This window comes from Cololabis saira, chromosome 18, assembly GCF_033807715.1.
Source record: "Cololabis saira isolate AMF1-May2022 chromosome 18, fColSai1.1, whole genome shotgun sequence".
Classification (NCBI taxonomy): Eukaryota; Metazoa; Chordata; class Actinopteri; order Beloniformes; family Belonidae; genus Cololabis; species Cololabis saira.
Window position 1 is genome coordinate 33544161 of NC_084604.1, and position 17535 is coordinate 33561695.

At 39.6% G+C, this 17535-nt stretch overlaps 1 protein-coding gene across 1 annotated transcript; it reads left to right on the forward strand.

Annotated features, from left to right (window-relative positions):
• The first annotated feature begins 328 nt into the window (after positions 1-328).
• fkbp1b (FKBP prolyl isomerase 1B) lies at positions 329-16566 on the forward strand. The gene is given in 5 exon segments (XM_061707098.1): positions 329-569; positions 1772-1819; positions 10980-11002; positions 11004-11108; positions 15775-16566. Coding segments are annotated over 5 exon segments (342 nt in total). The 5' UTR covers positions 329-532; the 3' UTR covers positions 15904-16566.
• The last annotated feature ends 969 nt before the right edge of the window (positions 16567-17535 follow it).

The following is a 17535-nucleotide window of genomic DNA, read 5'->3' on the forward strand; positions in this document are numbered from 1 at the left end:
GATTTCCCACTGGGAAAGTGGGGGAGTCTTCACCACCCCCGAGTTCACATTCCAAGATGGCTGCCCCGGTTGTAAACAGTAGAAGAGAGCGCTGTAAAAATTCGTAGCACTTCATTCTAGTTTTGGTCACACTAAATCAGTCGTATACAAGTATTGTTCGGCATATATATGCTGCTATAGTGTAATTTACATTTTTCATGTGGTATATGCGAACTACCAACTTGTTTACCTACTTTGTAACTGGAACGCTGATAACTCGGCTGTGACGCCATTCCCAGTTCCGAGTTCCGACTTCCGCTGTAAATGGAACGCAGCACTAGGCTGGTGTATTTGTAGTCCTGGACGCCTCTCGCGACAGAACGGGCAGGCTGTCTGGCTGCTGGACGTCCGTGCGGGTCCGTGTCGGTCGGTGCATGCATGCTTTCCATCGATTGAGCCCGATTTGTAGCCGCAGAGAAGGAACTGGCTGTAGAATAAGGGGCTTGTTTTATCTGTATATTTTATAGCTCTTTTTTTTGCAAGTAGCACAACCATGGGCGTGGTAGTCGAGACAATATCCCCCGGTGATGGTAAGTAATTTCATCCGCTTGGCTGTGCTTTTGCTGCGGGGTGGAAGGAACTATAGTGGCAGCGGGGATCGCTCCTTTTCCCGAAATGACATGCATAGCTCGGGGGATATAATACCGTAACAGATTCACAAACGAAGGAAAATGGGTGGATTAATTACAATAGTAATTATTGTTATTCTATTTAAGAGTTGCAGCCTCCTCCCCTTTTATACATTTCCCTCTCATCATTGCGCCTGCCTGCGTCTTTCCAGAACTGTCCATACTTAATGTTAAATGACTGAACTTTCCCAAAGTTAATTTGAACCCATTTGTAAATGAATGCTTTCCTGATAAGGTAACACCGCGGTTGAATTGGTTTGATATTGGATATTGGATATTATGAATTCAACACCCATAAAACTTGTGATACATACCACTGATTTTGGTCAAACCACTTGTGATGTGTTCATGGTCATCTAGACTATATATCACAAAACAGTAATTATTAAAAAATCATATTATGGGCTGATTTAATGAGGTTTAATGAAAACAATCGGTGTTATGTATCACAAGTTTTATGGGTGTTGAATTCATTAAACCTCATTAAATCAGCCCATAATATGATTTTATAATAATGACTCTCTTGTGATATATAGTGTAGATGACCATGAACACATCACAAGCTATATGACCAAAATCAGTGGTATGTATCACTAGTTTTATGGGTGTTGAATTCATTAAACCACATTAAATCAGCCCATATATATGATTTTTAAATCAGCCCATATATATGATTTTTAAATCAGCCCATATATATGCCCATATATATGATTTTTTAATAATTACCGTACTCTCTTGTGATATATAGTCTAGAGATGACCATGAACACATCACAAGTAGTTTGACCAAAATCAGTGGTATGTATCACAAGTTTTATGTGTGTTGAATTCATAATATCCAATATCCAATATCAAACCAATTCAACCGCGGTTAAGGTAACTGTGATTCTCCCCTATTAGAAACTGGGGGTAGCAGAACCAGACATGCACGACTCCCAAAGGCTTATCTCTCAGTCTCAAAGGCATCAAAAACACATAAAGGATCCCATGAAAGCCCCTACTCCATGAGGGGATTAAGACATTACAGACAGAGACAGCTGGCCGGAATTATCAAGCTAATTGAACTAAACATGCAATAAATGTTGTTTTCTCCTTCATAAACAGGACGGACATTTCCAAAGAAAGGCCAGACATGCGTTGTTCATTACATAGGTAGGTTTTTCCTATTTTTTTCTCTTCCTGTCAATCCATCCTAACTGTCTCCTTGTTGAAGGAGGGCATTTGTCAATAAGTCTGTTTCTCCTCCTGTCTGAGAAATATCTGCTAGACAGTCCTGGTCAGTTTTGCAAGCTGTGCAGTCTGTTCAATAAACACTGTGGGGTTGCTGCTACTGTCAGAAAACGTTAATTTGTCTTGAATGAGAAATTGCTTGGCTTATAATGCAGATATTACCATGTCCAATAATTAATAGCTGCAACCAGGCTCCCCCTAACTGTCAGTATCCTTTCAGAGCCTTCCAGTTTGCTCTGCACACAAACAAATGCTGTCTTTTTCCTGTTTGTCTCTTGTCGGATTGCCAATTTTTGAGGTGGGGCAGTGAGATGCCGAGACATGCGGGACATAAATTTGGGTTGTTCTGCGCCCTGGGGTTGGCAGTCGAGACAACTAGGTCAGACAGAAAGTAAACAAAACCTCGTTTGCATGACATCTGTCGACCGTTGGAGTATCACATGGTTGTTATGCGGTTATAGAAGTTATTACACACACTCCGCCATTGTTTTTGTGATGACTGGGTTAGATATAAGTTTTAGTACTTGGCTCTGGGTTTTTTCCTCTCCATTGATTGAAATAGGTGGTTAGAATATTGAAGACTTCCTCTGCAATTTTTATATGAGAATCGCAGCTTTGTGTGCAATGTGTGCAATCTTATTTCTCCTTGGGCTTGATTTCTGCTGAGATGAGCCACTGCAGTAATAAACCTCACTATAATTGGAAACGATACATCTGAGGATGTGAAGCTGATCCGTGGAGATATAGAACAGCCCAGTCTGAAGTCTAGTATAGTAATGGTTTAAGAGTCGATTTTCTTTTCTTTTGTGGTCCTGTTTCCCTCTATCTACCATATTAGATTAGTGAAATAACCAGTCATATCTGATAAATAGATTTACACCCCATCAGCACCTCACTCACTGTGGGACTGATCACATCCATCACACACATCTTTTTTGTTTTCCTGGTGCATTCCCTTTCTCTTAGATGTTACAATTAAATTAAGTGCTGTTGTTTTTTCTTATCACATACATGGAGTGGGATAAAACTGACTTCAGTGTCCCGCCTAGAAAAGCTGTTAACAGCTATGATGTGGGTTAGGGCTGGGCGATTTTGGACAAAAATAAAATCCTGATTTTTTTCTCTGAAAACCCGATTTTCGATTTTGATTTCGATTTTTTTGGTAAAACTACAAAAGACAATTGAATAAATAGTTTCAAACATTTTATCTTTTTTTTTAAAGAAAAATAGCAAACACATTTCCCTATTGGGAATGAAGTGCAATTGAAAGATACTGTAAATCCTCCTTGAGTTTAGTAAAGTGACAACATTTACAATTTTCTTGACCAAACAAAGATGACTAGACGATCTCTGTCTGTAATGCAGCCAGCTGCAAAAAAGGAAAATCGATTTTCCGATTTTCCTTTTTTTAACATCGTCTTGATTAATAAATCCGATTTAGATTTAAAATCGATTAATTGCACAGCCCTAATGTGGGTAAGTCTTCAGCTGGTGCTTCTTTTTTTTTCCAGATAAACTCACTCAGGATGTTTCCTGGCTCAGACTGGGGTTTTGAGGTGGTGACTTTGCACAACAGTAACGACAGGATAGAGTCAATCTTATTTGACAGAAGTCTGTTCCTTTTTCTTGTTTATCCTATCATATTTTGAGCAAATTTGTTTCTCACACTGAAGTAAATAGCTAAATGGCTTTAGCTTGTGCTTATATTTGTAAGATTGAGCTTGTTTCATTAAGGTCTTTGTTTTTTGACCCTTAGGAATTAGCCATAAAGTGCCGATATTTTTGCAAGTTAAGCCAAAGTAAGTCTTAACCCAAGGAAAACAAGAAGCTAGAAATTTGCTCTTGCATCTGCAAGAGAAGGTTACATATAAAACAATAAATTGATGTAAAGGGAAGAATAATACAGCCTGATAAATTAAAGTCAGTGTTCCAACAGAAGGTAGGAGATTAGATGAGAGTTTCTTTAGATGAAACATTGAGAGAAAACTGATATTACATTTATATATGATGAGAAGTGTGGTATTAAGGTATTTATGCGCCTGCAACAAGTCATGCATCTTTACTTTCACTTTAATTATATACACATCACAGCTTAGGTGTGGTGCATTTGTAACTATTCCAAATGAATTTCCCAGGAATTTCTCAAAATTCTGAACTGTACACATCTATCTTTCTAGATAGAGAGTAAAACCAAAATGTGTTTTTTTCAAAAGCTCAAGGATCATATTTGTTCAGAATCTCATAAAGGGATTGGACTGGTAATGGGGTTTTGTAAGAAATGGAGTATGATGAGCAAACACTACACTTCTAGCGCTTTGGTTCACTCGTTTATGTTCTTGCACTCTTTTCCTTCTCTGCCTTTTTGTTCTTCACTTTCACTTCTGGGATTTTGAAGATGCAGACGCACACATGCCAGAGCGCACAGACACACAGATATGTGCCTGACCCTTCCCTGACTCTGGGTGAGAGTCGGGGTTGCCCAAATTAGCATTTGCGGTCGCTGCCACTATGAAGATACCAGCACTGGCAAAATAAGACCCTCTCATTCCTTCTGATTCTTGTTTCTGTCGTGTCTGGATGAGCATGTGTCCACACAGTGAGCAGCTCTAACAGCTGCAATTCTGCTGTCTCAAGCTTGTTTCTCCGCGTATCAGGCTTTCCCTGATGGAAGAAAGTGGAACCAGATCTGATATCAGTCAGTACGTAGGAAAGAAAATTAGCCCGGGAGCTGCCATGATGGATGGCATTAGTCTACAGTGACAGATAGCATTGTTATCCTCCAGCATTAAGCAGCAAATGCTTCGGGGGAAAAACATACCATGCCTTAATCTCATACTTCTTTAACACATTTGTGCTCTCAAGTTACCATGAAATATGCTGAAGTTGAGCCCTGATGGCTGAAGAAGCATAACCCAGAAATAGATTGAGCACCAGGCTGCATGTCAGCTGTCAAACTTTCCTTCCAAGTTGTTTTGGCAGCTTTTCAATGCTTGTATTCTGAAAATGGACGTCATACAGTATGTTCATGTAGTAGTCACCTGGCACATGAGGTAGCCAAGAATATTAGAAGGCAGTTTGGTTAAATCACATGGATAATTATTCTGTAGACCCTGCTGGTTTACAAAATATGTCTGCATTATTTATAGTGATAGAGTAATTTTAAAGCTTTCGTTTGAGATCATTTACATGCCATTATAAGTCTGTTGCTGAACATGCTCATCATGTCATGGAGAGGATGAGAAGTGTTCACAATTAGGACAGCATCCTCCTCCTCCTCTCAGAGAAGCCAGCTCTTCTCCCACAACGTGGCTGGCTTTGCAGAAAAATTTATTGATTATTGAAAAATTTGGCATCCTTCACCCTCAGTCTGGTGTAGGAATGGGTGATATTTTACCGTTCACGACATACCGTCAAAAAAATTCCCCACGGTAAGAATTTGTCATCTCGCTGTAAAAACTATATAAATAATAATAATAATTTCAATTTATATAGCGCTTTTCACCTGAAGCTACAGATCTCAAAGCGCTTTACAAAGAAGACTAAGAAACTAAGACAAAGCCTAGCTACTAAATAAGATAAAAAGTTGTGGGCAGCAAAAAAATAAAAAATAAAACGAAAGAAAGAAAGAAAGAAAGAAAGAAAGAAAGAAAGAAAGAAAGAAAGAAAGAAAGAAAGAAAGAAAGAAAGAAAGAAAGAAAGAAAAAAGGATAAATTCCTGTTGATGACGTTTTTGTGTAGCAAACGTGGCAGAAGGCGGATCTGAGAGCGAGATAGATTTATAGTTAAAAAGATGGAGTTGAATTGGTATTTTTTTATCGCCATTTTTATCGTTATCTGGATAAATGCCAGAAATTATCGTGATACATTTTTTAGTCCATACCGCCCATCCCTAGTCTGGTGCCCCATCCTTCACCCTCAGTCTGGTGCCCCATCTTTCACCCTCAGTCTGGTGCTTATCCTTCATCCCCAGTCTGGTGCCCTATCCTTCATCCCCAGTCTGGTGCCCTATCCTTCATCCCCAGTCTGGTGCCCCAGCAAACAAGAGTACAGATGATGGCACTGGCTCATAAAACAACCTGAGCATCACCCAGCAGATGTTGAAGGACCTCAGCTGCCGTGGATGATGGAAGCGATTCTGGCCCTTCCTGTAGAGGGCATCTGTGTTTTTTCTTATTATCCTAGTACAGATATTACTGAAGAATGATTAAGCCTTTTTTTTTTTTGTCCATCCAATTGAGACGTTTGTGTCTGCAGCTGTGAATTATGGCAACACATGCAAGACAAATCTAACAGACAGATTGGTTTACACATATCTAATTTCATCCACATTTGAGCCCAGGGGGCTGTACTGCCCCCAGCCGTACGAGATGAGGGGCTAGAAAGGATACAGTAAACAAAGTAAAAATAACCCCACCCCTGCGTGGTATGGCTTTTAGCCAACCCACTACCAAGTGAAACTCTCATGAGGAGAGTCTGGAGCCAGCCCCAGGAAGGGGACAGTCTTTGCTGTATTTTCGAAGAGACCCCACCCATCCTTTTCTATACAAAGAGTGATAACAGGGCAGTGATTTGGAAAAGTGGGAGTGTTTGTGGTGGTTTGGAGTTAGTGTAGTGCTTTGCAAAATGAACAATATATTTTAGTTCTTTGTGTAACTGAGAGCGGCATGTAATCATTTACATAGTTAATTTCAAACCAAAATTAGTTTTTCTGATTTTATTGCATATTGGATGCTTTTTTTTTTTTACCCTGTCTGCACACATATTAATGATTGATACCATGACGGTAGAACCCAAAGGCATATATATGTGCATTATTACTATATTTATTATATATACATATACATATGCATACACATACATGAATATACACATACAAACCCAGTGAATTTTTTTGGGCGGCCGGGGGGGGTGACGACATCCACTGCCAATCCAGGAAGCAGGAACACACGGAGACACACGTCAAGCACTGGAAATCTGCAACAAAAAAACCACAAACAAAACACGAAACCGTCACGTAGCCAAACGCCAAAGCACGAACAGCAATCGACCCAAATCTTGAGATCTAATCGCAGTCTGGGCTAAGCTACCGCTACCGCTACCTAACCCCAAAAACTACAGAGCAAGCATGCAGGTGAACAAGCCAGTGTGTATGTCTATGTGTGTGTATGCGTGTATGTATATGATCATGCGTGTGTGTGTGTGTGTGTGTGTGTGTGTGTGTGTGTGTGTGTGTGTGTGTGTGTGTGTGTGTGTGTGTGTGTGTGTGTGTGTGTGTGTAATAAACCAAACAAAGCTCCACCTGAAGTGTATCTATAGTGGGGGGGGGGGGGGAGCAACCCCGCCACCCGCGAGACCAGAGGCCGACACGGAAGAACCCGGAACCCAGGCCACCAGCAACCCCACAGAGGGGAGAAGTAGGAGGGAGGCAACCCACCCCGCGGGCGGCGCCCCCACGGCGCGGGAAGAAGCAGCCAGAGATCCCGCCGCGGCGGACCGTGACCCAGGCAATCCCCGGCCACCCGTCCGGGCCGGACACGTGGCCAGGAGGCCCTCACCCTCCAGGCCAACGACCCCCACCTGGCGCGGGGCCAGCCTGCCCGGAGAGACAGAGCCGCCCCGGCCGCCGACACGGGCAGGTGCACCTGCCCCCACGAAAGTGGCCCTCCAAGACCAGAGGGACGACCGCCGCAGAGGCAGCGGGGGGGTACCAGAGACGGGCCCGGAGAGAGGGAACCCCCCAACAGGGCGATACCCGCGCAGGCCCGACAACGGAGGGCCCCAGACCCAGGCATCCCATTCATTCATCCATTCACCTATCCGATACCTATACTAATAATAAGATATACTATACATAATAATAATAATAATAATAATAATAATAATAATAATAATAATAATAATAATAATAATAATAATAATTTTAAGTTTTTTTAAGTTTTTTTAAGTTTTTTTTGTTGTCCTGCCAATGGAGGTTCAAATCCTCCATGGCAGGACCCTTCCACACCGCATTCTCACCGACACAGACACACAATCACGCACCGTTTCCCCCTCCCCGGGGGGGTCCAGCACCGCCAGAAGGCACCCCAGGCTGCACGGCGAGCCCCGCCAGGCCGGGTATCCCGACCCACCTATCCCAGGCCGGCGAGGGAACGCGGGTGATGTGGGACCCCCTCCCGCCCCTGGTGTTGAGTGCATGTGATTAATGCCATAAAAACAGGGAGGGGGAGGGCCAAGTATCGATTTGACACCAACCCCCCCCTCCCGAACTACGTGTCCTTGTCAAATGTATTTATTAAGTGTTGAATGTGCAGTGTCTACATTGCTGTTAAAACCGTGAGGCGGGGAGTGCCGGGCCACGCGGGACAGTGCCCCCCACGACCCGTATATTGGATGCTTTTTAACGCATTTGTATTAGGGCTGTGTTGAAAAAATTGATTTTCCAATTCTAAATCGATTTTCATATTAATTCCTAAAAATAGATTCTTATGTCTAAAGATCGATTTTTTCTTATATATATTTTTTCTTCTTTTTTTTCTTTTTTTTTTCCATCATTACATTTTTACCTGGTGAACTTTAATCCCAGTAGTCGGACACACAGTTTGTCATGACACTTCTGAAAAATGCCAGGTGCTTCATGGCAATATGTGTGCGTGGTGGCAGAATAAATTAGATAAGCTAAAATGATTTGTTTACTGCATGAGCTGTTGCAATTTCTCTCTTTTTTTGCACTTTAAATGGATATTGAAAGGCCTGTTTGAGTTATTTATTTCTTAGTTATTTCACAATAATTATTGTGAAATTATTATTTCACTAGTTATTTTACAGTCATATAATTCAGGCAACAGCTCAAAAAAACATTTTAAATAACACTAAGCCAAATCAATATCGAATCGGATCGAAACAAATCTTGATTATCGATTCTGAATCTTAAGAATCGGAATCGAATCGATTCTTGACATTTGAATCGATACCCAGCCCTAATTTGTATAATTGTTCAGGGGAACATTTATTTTTCCATCACTAGCTTTGGCCGGTAGCCGATGTGCACTTCCTAAAAGCACAGCGAGTGGATGTACTACGTCTGCCTTACTTGAGCAGACTCCCTGTTGTTACTCTGACCAACCAAAGGATTCAACGGTGCAACGCCCAGGATATGGTCCCTCACTGGCATCCCGCCTGTGGACCTTGCCATGCTGCCAAGTTGCAGGAATCACTTCCAGAAACGAAATGCACTTTTCTGCATGTATTGGAAGGAGTATTTGTCATTCAGCTACTTGAATGACCTGCAGCAGGTGGTATTTGCGTTGGTGTTTGAACTTGATGACTCCCTGACTGACCAGAGCTCAGACCTGATAAATATATGGGCCACGGGGTTTCTTGGTAATGATGGACTTGCTCAAGTTTAGGAGATGAAAGAGGAGAAGCAGTACAGTGTCAACATTCAAATGGCCAGAGGAGCAAGACATCAGTATACACTTAAATGGATGCCAACCTTAAATGCCAAATATTCATACTAATAAAGTTATCACGAAAAAAAGATAAATCAAAAGATTTTCACAATGGAGGAAAACTTCCTAAATGCAAGTGGGATATCAAGGAATAGGTTTTTGGTCTTAATGCCACTTTAATCTTAGCAAACTGTCAACAGTTACTTGAGTTGTTCATATGAGAGATGAGAAGTGTATTATGTAACTCTGCTCATTCCCTATGTAAAATGATTAAGGACTAGGAATGGGCGATATTTTACCGTTCACGATAAAAAAAAAAAAGTCAAAAAAAATTCCCGACGGTAAGAATTTGTCATCTTGCGGTAAAAACGATAAATTCCTGTTGATGATGTTTTTGTGTAAAGCTGATTTATGGTTCTGTGTTAAAATCCACGCACAACGTACGTGAAGGAAGGGGAAGGAAGGAAGGAAGGAAGGAAGGAAGGAAGGAAGGAAGGAAGGAAGGAAGGAAGGAAGGAAGGAGGAAGGAAGGAAGGAAGGAAGGAAGGAAGGAAGAGGAAGAAGGAAGGAAGGAAGGAAAGAAAGAAGGAAATGAGCAGAGAAAGAAAAGAAGGAAATGAGCAGGAAAGAAGAAAGAAAGAAAGAAAGAAAGAAAGAAAGAAAGAAAGAAAGAAAGAAAGAAAGAAAGAAAGAAAGAAAGAAAGAAAGAAGAAAGAAAGAAAGAAAGAAAAAGGTGGAGTTGAATTGGTATTTTTTTTATCGTCATTTTTATCGCTATTGGGATGAATGCCAGAAATTATCGTGATAATTTTTTTAGTCCATACCACCCATCCCTATTAAGGACTACTTTTGGAAACTGTATTGAAATTTGAATAAAACACAAATTGAACATTAGTGTTTGCTGAAGCAGGAGGTAAAGTACTGTACCTGACCAATCAATGTGCTTCATTAGATATTCCTTAACAACTTTAATTCTCAATCTGATGTTCCTTACTAAACCAACACCACAGTAATTCACTATCCTCAGATTATTGGTATTATGTTTGTTTTTGCAGTGGTGTTTGCTTACAGTTGTACATTTCCTGGTCCATACAGAGCTTGAGCTGGGAAAATAGTCAGCTTTGGTAAAGACGTCATTGTTTTTTCTTGCATTGCTTTCAGAGGGGTCAGAGAGTTCACAAGTCATCGGAGTTGCAGAACATGAATTCTGATGGCAGCTTGTATTGCCTCAAGTTGTTAAAACAACTAATGAAGTGGGCCAGGGTTCATTACTGTTTTAGGACTGTTTAATGGACTATTATTTCAGTGCCTTTATGGTCGGTCAGTGTTCTGAAGGAGCAGCTCTGCCTTTGTTCTCCTTTCCTCCCTCTGGTCTAAATACGTGCAAGATTTGGCCTAGTTAACTTTAAAAATAATCCACTAAATCAGGCCAGTGCTTCCCAGTTCACAATGTCTGGGTTCATTTGAGTATTTGAAATGGAGACGAGACAAGAAACCTCCATTAAAATAAGTCCTTATAATAAGAGCAACTTACTCTAGATGTTAAAGAATAGCTCGAAAGCATGAAGTTGATATTTGTTTTGTATTCATTTAATCAAAGACGTTTCACAGAAGATTTTATGTTTCCTTGTCAGGTATGCTACAGAACGGAAAAAAGTTTTGACTCTTCTCGAGACAGGAACAAGCCCTTTAAGTTCAAGATTGGACGGATGGAGGTCATTAAGGGCTGGGAAGAAGGAGTTTGCACAGGGTAAGCGGTTGATGTGCTTTGATAACTGTGGTGGTGGGGTGTTATTTGTTCTCAGCTGTAGAGGGAGCGATTTAGGTGATTGGGGCAACAGAGAATTAACTGCTGTTTAACAAGTCCCAAGCATCTGGACTGAGGCTCTTGCAGAAGTAAAATTAGTTGCAGTTCCGGGACTGGCCACTAGAGGCTGGTCCCAAAAGCAAGTCGATCTCCAGTAACTCCCATATTCAATTCAATTCAATTTTATTTATATAGCGTCTAATGCAACAAAAGTTGTCTCTAGACGGCTTTCCAGAGACCCAGAACATGACCCCCGAGCAATTATTACATAAACAATGGCAGGTGAAAACTCCCATTAGGGCTGGGCGATATGGACCAAAAGCCATATCTCGATATTTTCTAGCTGAATGGCGATACTCGATATATATAGATATTTTTTCTGTGCCATAATTGGGGTTTCCCCCAAAGCATTATAGCATAGCATCTCTGTTAGATTCATTTTTTTTCTGAGGCAAACCTTAAAAAAACTGTTTTAATACAATGCCACGTGCCAAATGTCACACAGGTTCCTTTATTAACAGAGGTCTGCACAATATCAAAATGTATAAAACAAATGAAATAAAAATAGACTGCCTGCATATATAGAATAAAATGCTTCTTGAATAAAATAAAACAAATATCCCTTTCCTGCATAACAATTCAATTAAAATACACTGTGCAATTAATACAATGTAGACAGTAACAGCAGACTTTTCCACTGAGGCTGACAGTTGTGCAAATAACAAAACATTTGTGCAAATCTCAAATAAAACATTCAAGTCGATTTGTCACAAAATAAGCTATATCAAAATCATAAAAAAAAAAATAAATAATTAAATCGATATAAACGATATTGTCTCATACCATATCGCGTTTGAAAATATATCGATATATATTAAAATTTCGATATATCGCCCAGCCATAACTCCCATAGTGGGAGAAAACCTTAAGCCAAACAGTGAAAGGAAAAGTCCCCTTTAGGAGGGAGGAAACCTGGACCAGGACCAGGCTCATAAGGGGGGACCCTCCTGCCGAGGGCCAGACTGAGGGTCGGGGACGTCAACAGCACAGCAGGCAGGTGGAAGCAGCAACGGGATGACCGGGGGTGGGGACCGCAGGCCAGCACGCAGCTCCTGAAGCTCCCGGCCCAATCAGCAAGTCCCAGGTTGGGGTGGCAGGGTCGGGGAAAGGTTGAGAAGGGGCAGGGCCAGGGAGAGGAGTCTTGACGGACAAATCTCTCCCCTGCCTGCCCGGGCCGTTACCCTGCCCCTCTCACTCCCACGCTGCAGGATCCGGTGTTGTGCATTCAGAGATGCACAACATTGTTATTAAAATGTCCAACTTTTTTTTTTTTAGTTTGTATCAGGCAATACGTTTATTTCTAATATGATTGATTGACAGTCGGCTCGAGCCAATGGCTAGCCGTTTTCACCTCATACGTAATCATCATAATACCATGCTTAGCAAAGCAACCACCCGTTTGTATTAACCCAGCCTCAGGTAAACGTGACTGCCATGTTAAATGGTCTTTCTGCTGTAAAAGTCTGCAGAGATTTAGTTGGCATTCGGCTGAATGAGCTGGGAGCAGAGCTAACTTTGAGTGACATGTGTGCGTGTTCCCTTCGGCGTCTGAGCAGCATGCCTGTGGCCCTCGAGAAGAAAAACGGGCTTCAAAGCCAGTCTTCAGAAACCAGTGGGTCACATGACCAAATGCTTTGTCCATTGTTTTACAGTCTATGGCTCTTCAACCATCTTCATTTTATGCTAAACAACTGCCACTTCTCTCTTTTTAACGGTCTAAAAGTCTAGAGCTGGGGATCGATTCAAATGTCAAGAATCAATTTGATTCCGATTGTTAAGATTCAGAATCGATTATCACCATTTGATTCGATCCGATTCGATTCGATATTGATTTGGGTTAGTGTTTTGCCTGGATTCTATGACTGTAAAATAACTATTGAAATAATAATTTCACAATAATTATTGTGAAATAACTAAGAAATAATAACTCAAATAGGCATTTCAATATCCATTTAAAGTGCAAAAAAAGAAAGAAATTGCAACAGCTCAAGCAGTAAACAAGTTATTTTAGCTTGTCTATCACCAGACACCACAGCTTGCCATGAAGCACCAGGCATTTTTCAGGTATTTCATGACAAACCGTGTCCGATAACAGAGAAACCAAACAAGCTATAGTAAATATAGATAATATGAACTTCATTGAACTAATATAACATTTAGAAATTTAAGCTGAAATGTCATTTTCTCTAAAGAAAAGTTAATTTAGTTCAGGAGTTTTCAAAACTACTGGGGACTACTGGGATTAAAGTTCACCAGGCAAAAATGTTATGATGAAAAAAAAAAATATATATATATATATATATATATTTTTTTTTTTAATCAAAAAAAAAATCGATCTTTAGACATACCAAATTGATTTTTTGGAATTAATATGAGAATCGATTAGAATCAGAAAAATCTTTTTTTTTCAACACAGGCCTATTAAAGTCAATGACAAGCAGCAGACAGATAAGTGAAGAAAAAAGGGTGTCATACAGTTCAGATTTATGAGGTTAGTTAGCTTCCACATTTGTTATGTGATGTTACCAAGTAAGAACCTACTCTATTTATCTGCATGATGAGGTTACATGAGGAGGATGTGTTAGCTGCAGTCTGTGGTTATGGGCTGGTAGGACTCAGGAACTCCTTATGTGAGTTTTTCCACCAGCAGGTTGTAAATAGAGAGCATAATACTACAGTAGGAGAAATGACTGGCTAGTAGGGATGGGCGGTATGGACTAAAAAATGTATCACGATCATTTCTGGCATTTATCCCGATAACGATAAAAATTACAATAGAAAAAATACCAATTCAACTCCACCTTTTTAACTATAAATCTATCACCACATTCAGTCTTTGGAGCCCCCAAATCACTGCTCTAAAAGAATATTAAATACTACTAAACTACACCAATGGGTATCTTTCTTTCTTTCTTTCTTTCTTTCTTTCTTTCTTTCTTTCTTTCTTTCTTTCTTTCTTTCTTTCTTTCTTTCTTTCTTTCTTTCTTTCTTTCTTTCTTTCTTTCTTTCTTTCTTTCTTTCTTTCTTTCTTTCTTTCAGGCTCATATCTTCTTTTCAGGCTCATATCTTTCTTTCTTTCTGGCTCCTTCCTTCCTTCCTTCCCTTCCTTCCTTCCTTCCTTCCTTCCTTCCTTCCTTCCTTCCTTCCTTCCTTCCTTCCTTCCTTCCTTCCTTCCTTCCTTCCTTCCTTCCTTCCTTCCTTCCTTCCTTCCTTCCTTCCTTCCTTCCTTCCTTCCTTCCTTCCTTCCTTCCTTCATCAGACTTTCAGACTTTCCAAATCAGCTTTACACAAAAACGTCATCAACGGTAATTTATCGTTTTTACCGCAAGATGACAAATTCTTACCGTGGGGAATTTTTTTGACGGTATATCGTGAACGGTAAAATATCGCCCATCCCTACTGGCTAATCTTGATTACTTCCTTTGGTACTGGGGGCAGATGTCTGTCATGGGAGGGGAGATGGTTAGCACTGAACTCTCATAGTTAAACTGAGATTGGATTGGACTTGGAGTGCTTGGGTCTGAAACAATCTCACAAATGCGACAAAGTGCCACAAAACGTCCATATGTGTGATTACTATTGCTGGTAATGCTGTTTGAAAACAATATCTCAAGCCACTAATGTTGACGTCCCACCGCAGAAAGATGAAAAGGGCATAAATCAACAATTCACAAGATCTGTCTGAGGTGACATTGTGAGTTTGGATTGAAATGAACAGGAAAATATTGGCTGCAAAAAAGGGTATGGGCTTCATGGAAAAGTCAGTTGTTTAAAACCTGAAAGAAATGTTATTAGTAATAGAGGCGTGATCTTTTCCCCCCTTATAGGGCTGGGCGATATGGACCAAAAGTCATATCTCGATATTTTCTAGCTGAATGGCGATACTCGATATATATTGATATTTTTTCTGTGCCATAATTGGGGTTTCCCCCAAAGCATTATAGCATAGCATCTCTGTTAGCTTCATTTTTCTGAGGCAAACCCTTAAAAACACAGTCAGTTTTAATACAAAGCCTCGTGCCAAATGTCACACAGGTACCTTTGTTAACAGAGGTCTGCACAATATCAAAATGTATAAAACAAATGAAATAAAAATAAACTGCCTGCATATATAGAATAAAAATGCTTCTTAAATAAAATAAAACAAATATCCCTTTCCTGCATAACAATTAAATTAAAATACACTCTGCAATTAATACAATGTAGACAGTAACAGGCAGACTTTTCCACTGAGGTTGACAGTTGTGCAAATAACAAAACATTTGTGCAAATCTCAAATAAAACATTCAAGTCAATTTGTCACAAAATAAGCTATATCAAAATCATTAATTTTTTTTTTTTTTAAATCGATATAAACGATATTGTCTCGTACCATATCGCTTTTGAAAATATATCAATATATATTAAAATCTCGATATATCGCCCAGCCCTACCCCCTTATGTGTATAATGTGCTTTATGAAAAAAGTCATTGATGTACCAAAGGGTTTTAAGTCACTTGAGTGCAACTAAAAGCATAACTGTTTCATTCAAGCATGTTTTGCCTTTTCTCCTGTTCCTCAGATGAGCCTCGGCCAGAGGGCTAAAATCACCTGCACACCAGATATGGCTTATGGAGCAACAGGCCACCCTGGGGTCATCCCGCCAAATGCCACGCTTATTTTTGATGTGGAATTGCTCAAATTGGAGTGATGCCTGTAGTAAAATATGAGGTTGAAGGTTAGCAAAGCTGCATTCATGACCTGCATCTAAAGCAAGACCGTATCGGATTGCAGATTCCCACCTTCCACTAGCTCCTCTTCTTTATACTGATTCCTGCAGTCCTCCAGTCCTCCAGTCAGTATTTCAGTGTATCTTCTGCTGCTTTATTGCCACCCTGTCATAATGGATCCTGCTAGAAGATATTCATATCATGCAAGACTTTTAAACATGCATCTCGGTCTCTGTTTGTTACAGGTGCTTTTTTGGTTGAGTTTCAATTGATGTTGTAAATTTTCTCAAAGAAGAAATCTTACACCTGATCAAAATCAATACTACAGTGCTATTGAAACGTAAACTGCCTTAAAATTGGAGCAACAGAAGAAGGGTACATGTGTTCAAGATACAATATTTTTGCTCTGTACATAAACTGGGCATTATAAACCACTGTCTGCATTGCCACTTTGATAAGGTTTGTCCTGCTGAAAGCTCTGAATGATGTTGCTGTTTAGTTTATTTTGTAACCTTCATGCACAGTCACTGCAAGTGTACCCTATCAAATTCAACCCAATACTGTACAGCACTCTTGAAGAGCCATTGCTATTATGACCATTTATTGACCAACTCTTGAATAAAAATGGCAACTACTGTGTGAAACTGGCATCCTGTGTGTGTTTAATCTATATTTGATCAAGGCAAAAGATTGAGTTTGTACGACGGAGTATTAGGGCCAAACTAAGACAAAAAAACAATTGGAAATTACGAGAATAAAGTCGTAATACTACGAGAATAAAGTCGTAATACTACGACTTTATTCTCGCAACAATATGACTTTATTCTTGTAATTTTACGACTTTATTCTCGTAATATTACGACTTTGTTCTCATAATGTTACGACTATATTCTCGCAACATTAGGCTATGACTTTATTCTCGTAATTCTATGACTTTATTCTTGTAATATTACGACTTTATTCTCGTAATATTACGACTTTATTCTCGCAACATTAGGTTTTGACTTTATTCTCGTAATTTTACGTAATATTACGAGAATAAAGTCGTAATATTACGACTTCATTCTCGTAATATTACGACTTTATTCTCGTAATATTACAACTTTATTCTCATAATATTACGACTTTATTCTCGTAATATTACGACTTTATTCTCGCAACATTAGGTTTTGACTTTATTCTCGTAATTTTACGTAATATTACGAGAATAAAGTCGTAATATTACGACTTCATTCTCGTAATATTACGACTTTATTCTCGTAATATTACGACTTTATTCTCGTAATATTACGACTTTATTCTCGTAACATTAGGTTTTGACTTTATTCTCGTAATTTTATGACTTTATTCTCGTAATTTCCAATTTTTTTTTTTGTCTTAGTTTGGCCCTAATACTCCATCGTAAGTTTGTGAAAGGACTTATAAGGTTTGAAAATTACAGAAGCGTTATCGTCTCCCACTTGGAACAAAAAGTAAAGTTGGATTACTTTTTTGTTTGTTTTAACATCAAACATGTTTAACTGGGATTTGCTGTTAAACAAGATATTTGTTTTCTTTTCTCTGTTTTAAGGTTAATATTTTGAGGTCAGAGGAAAATGGACAGACTGGTTTGA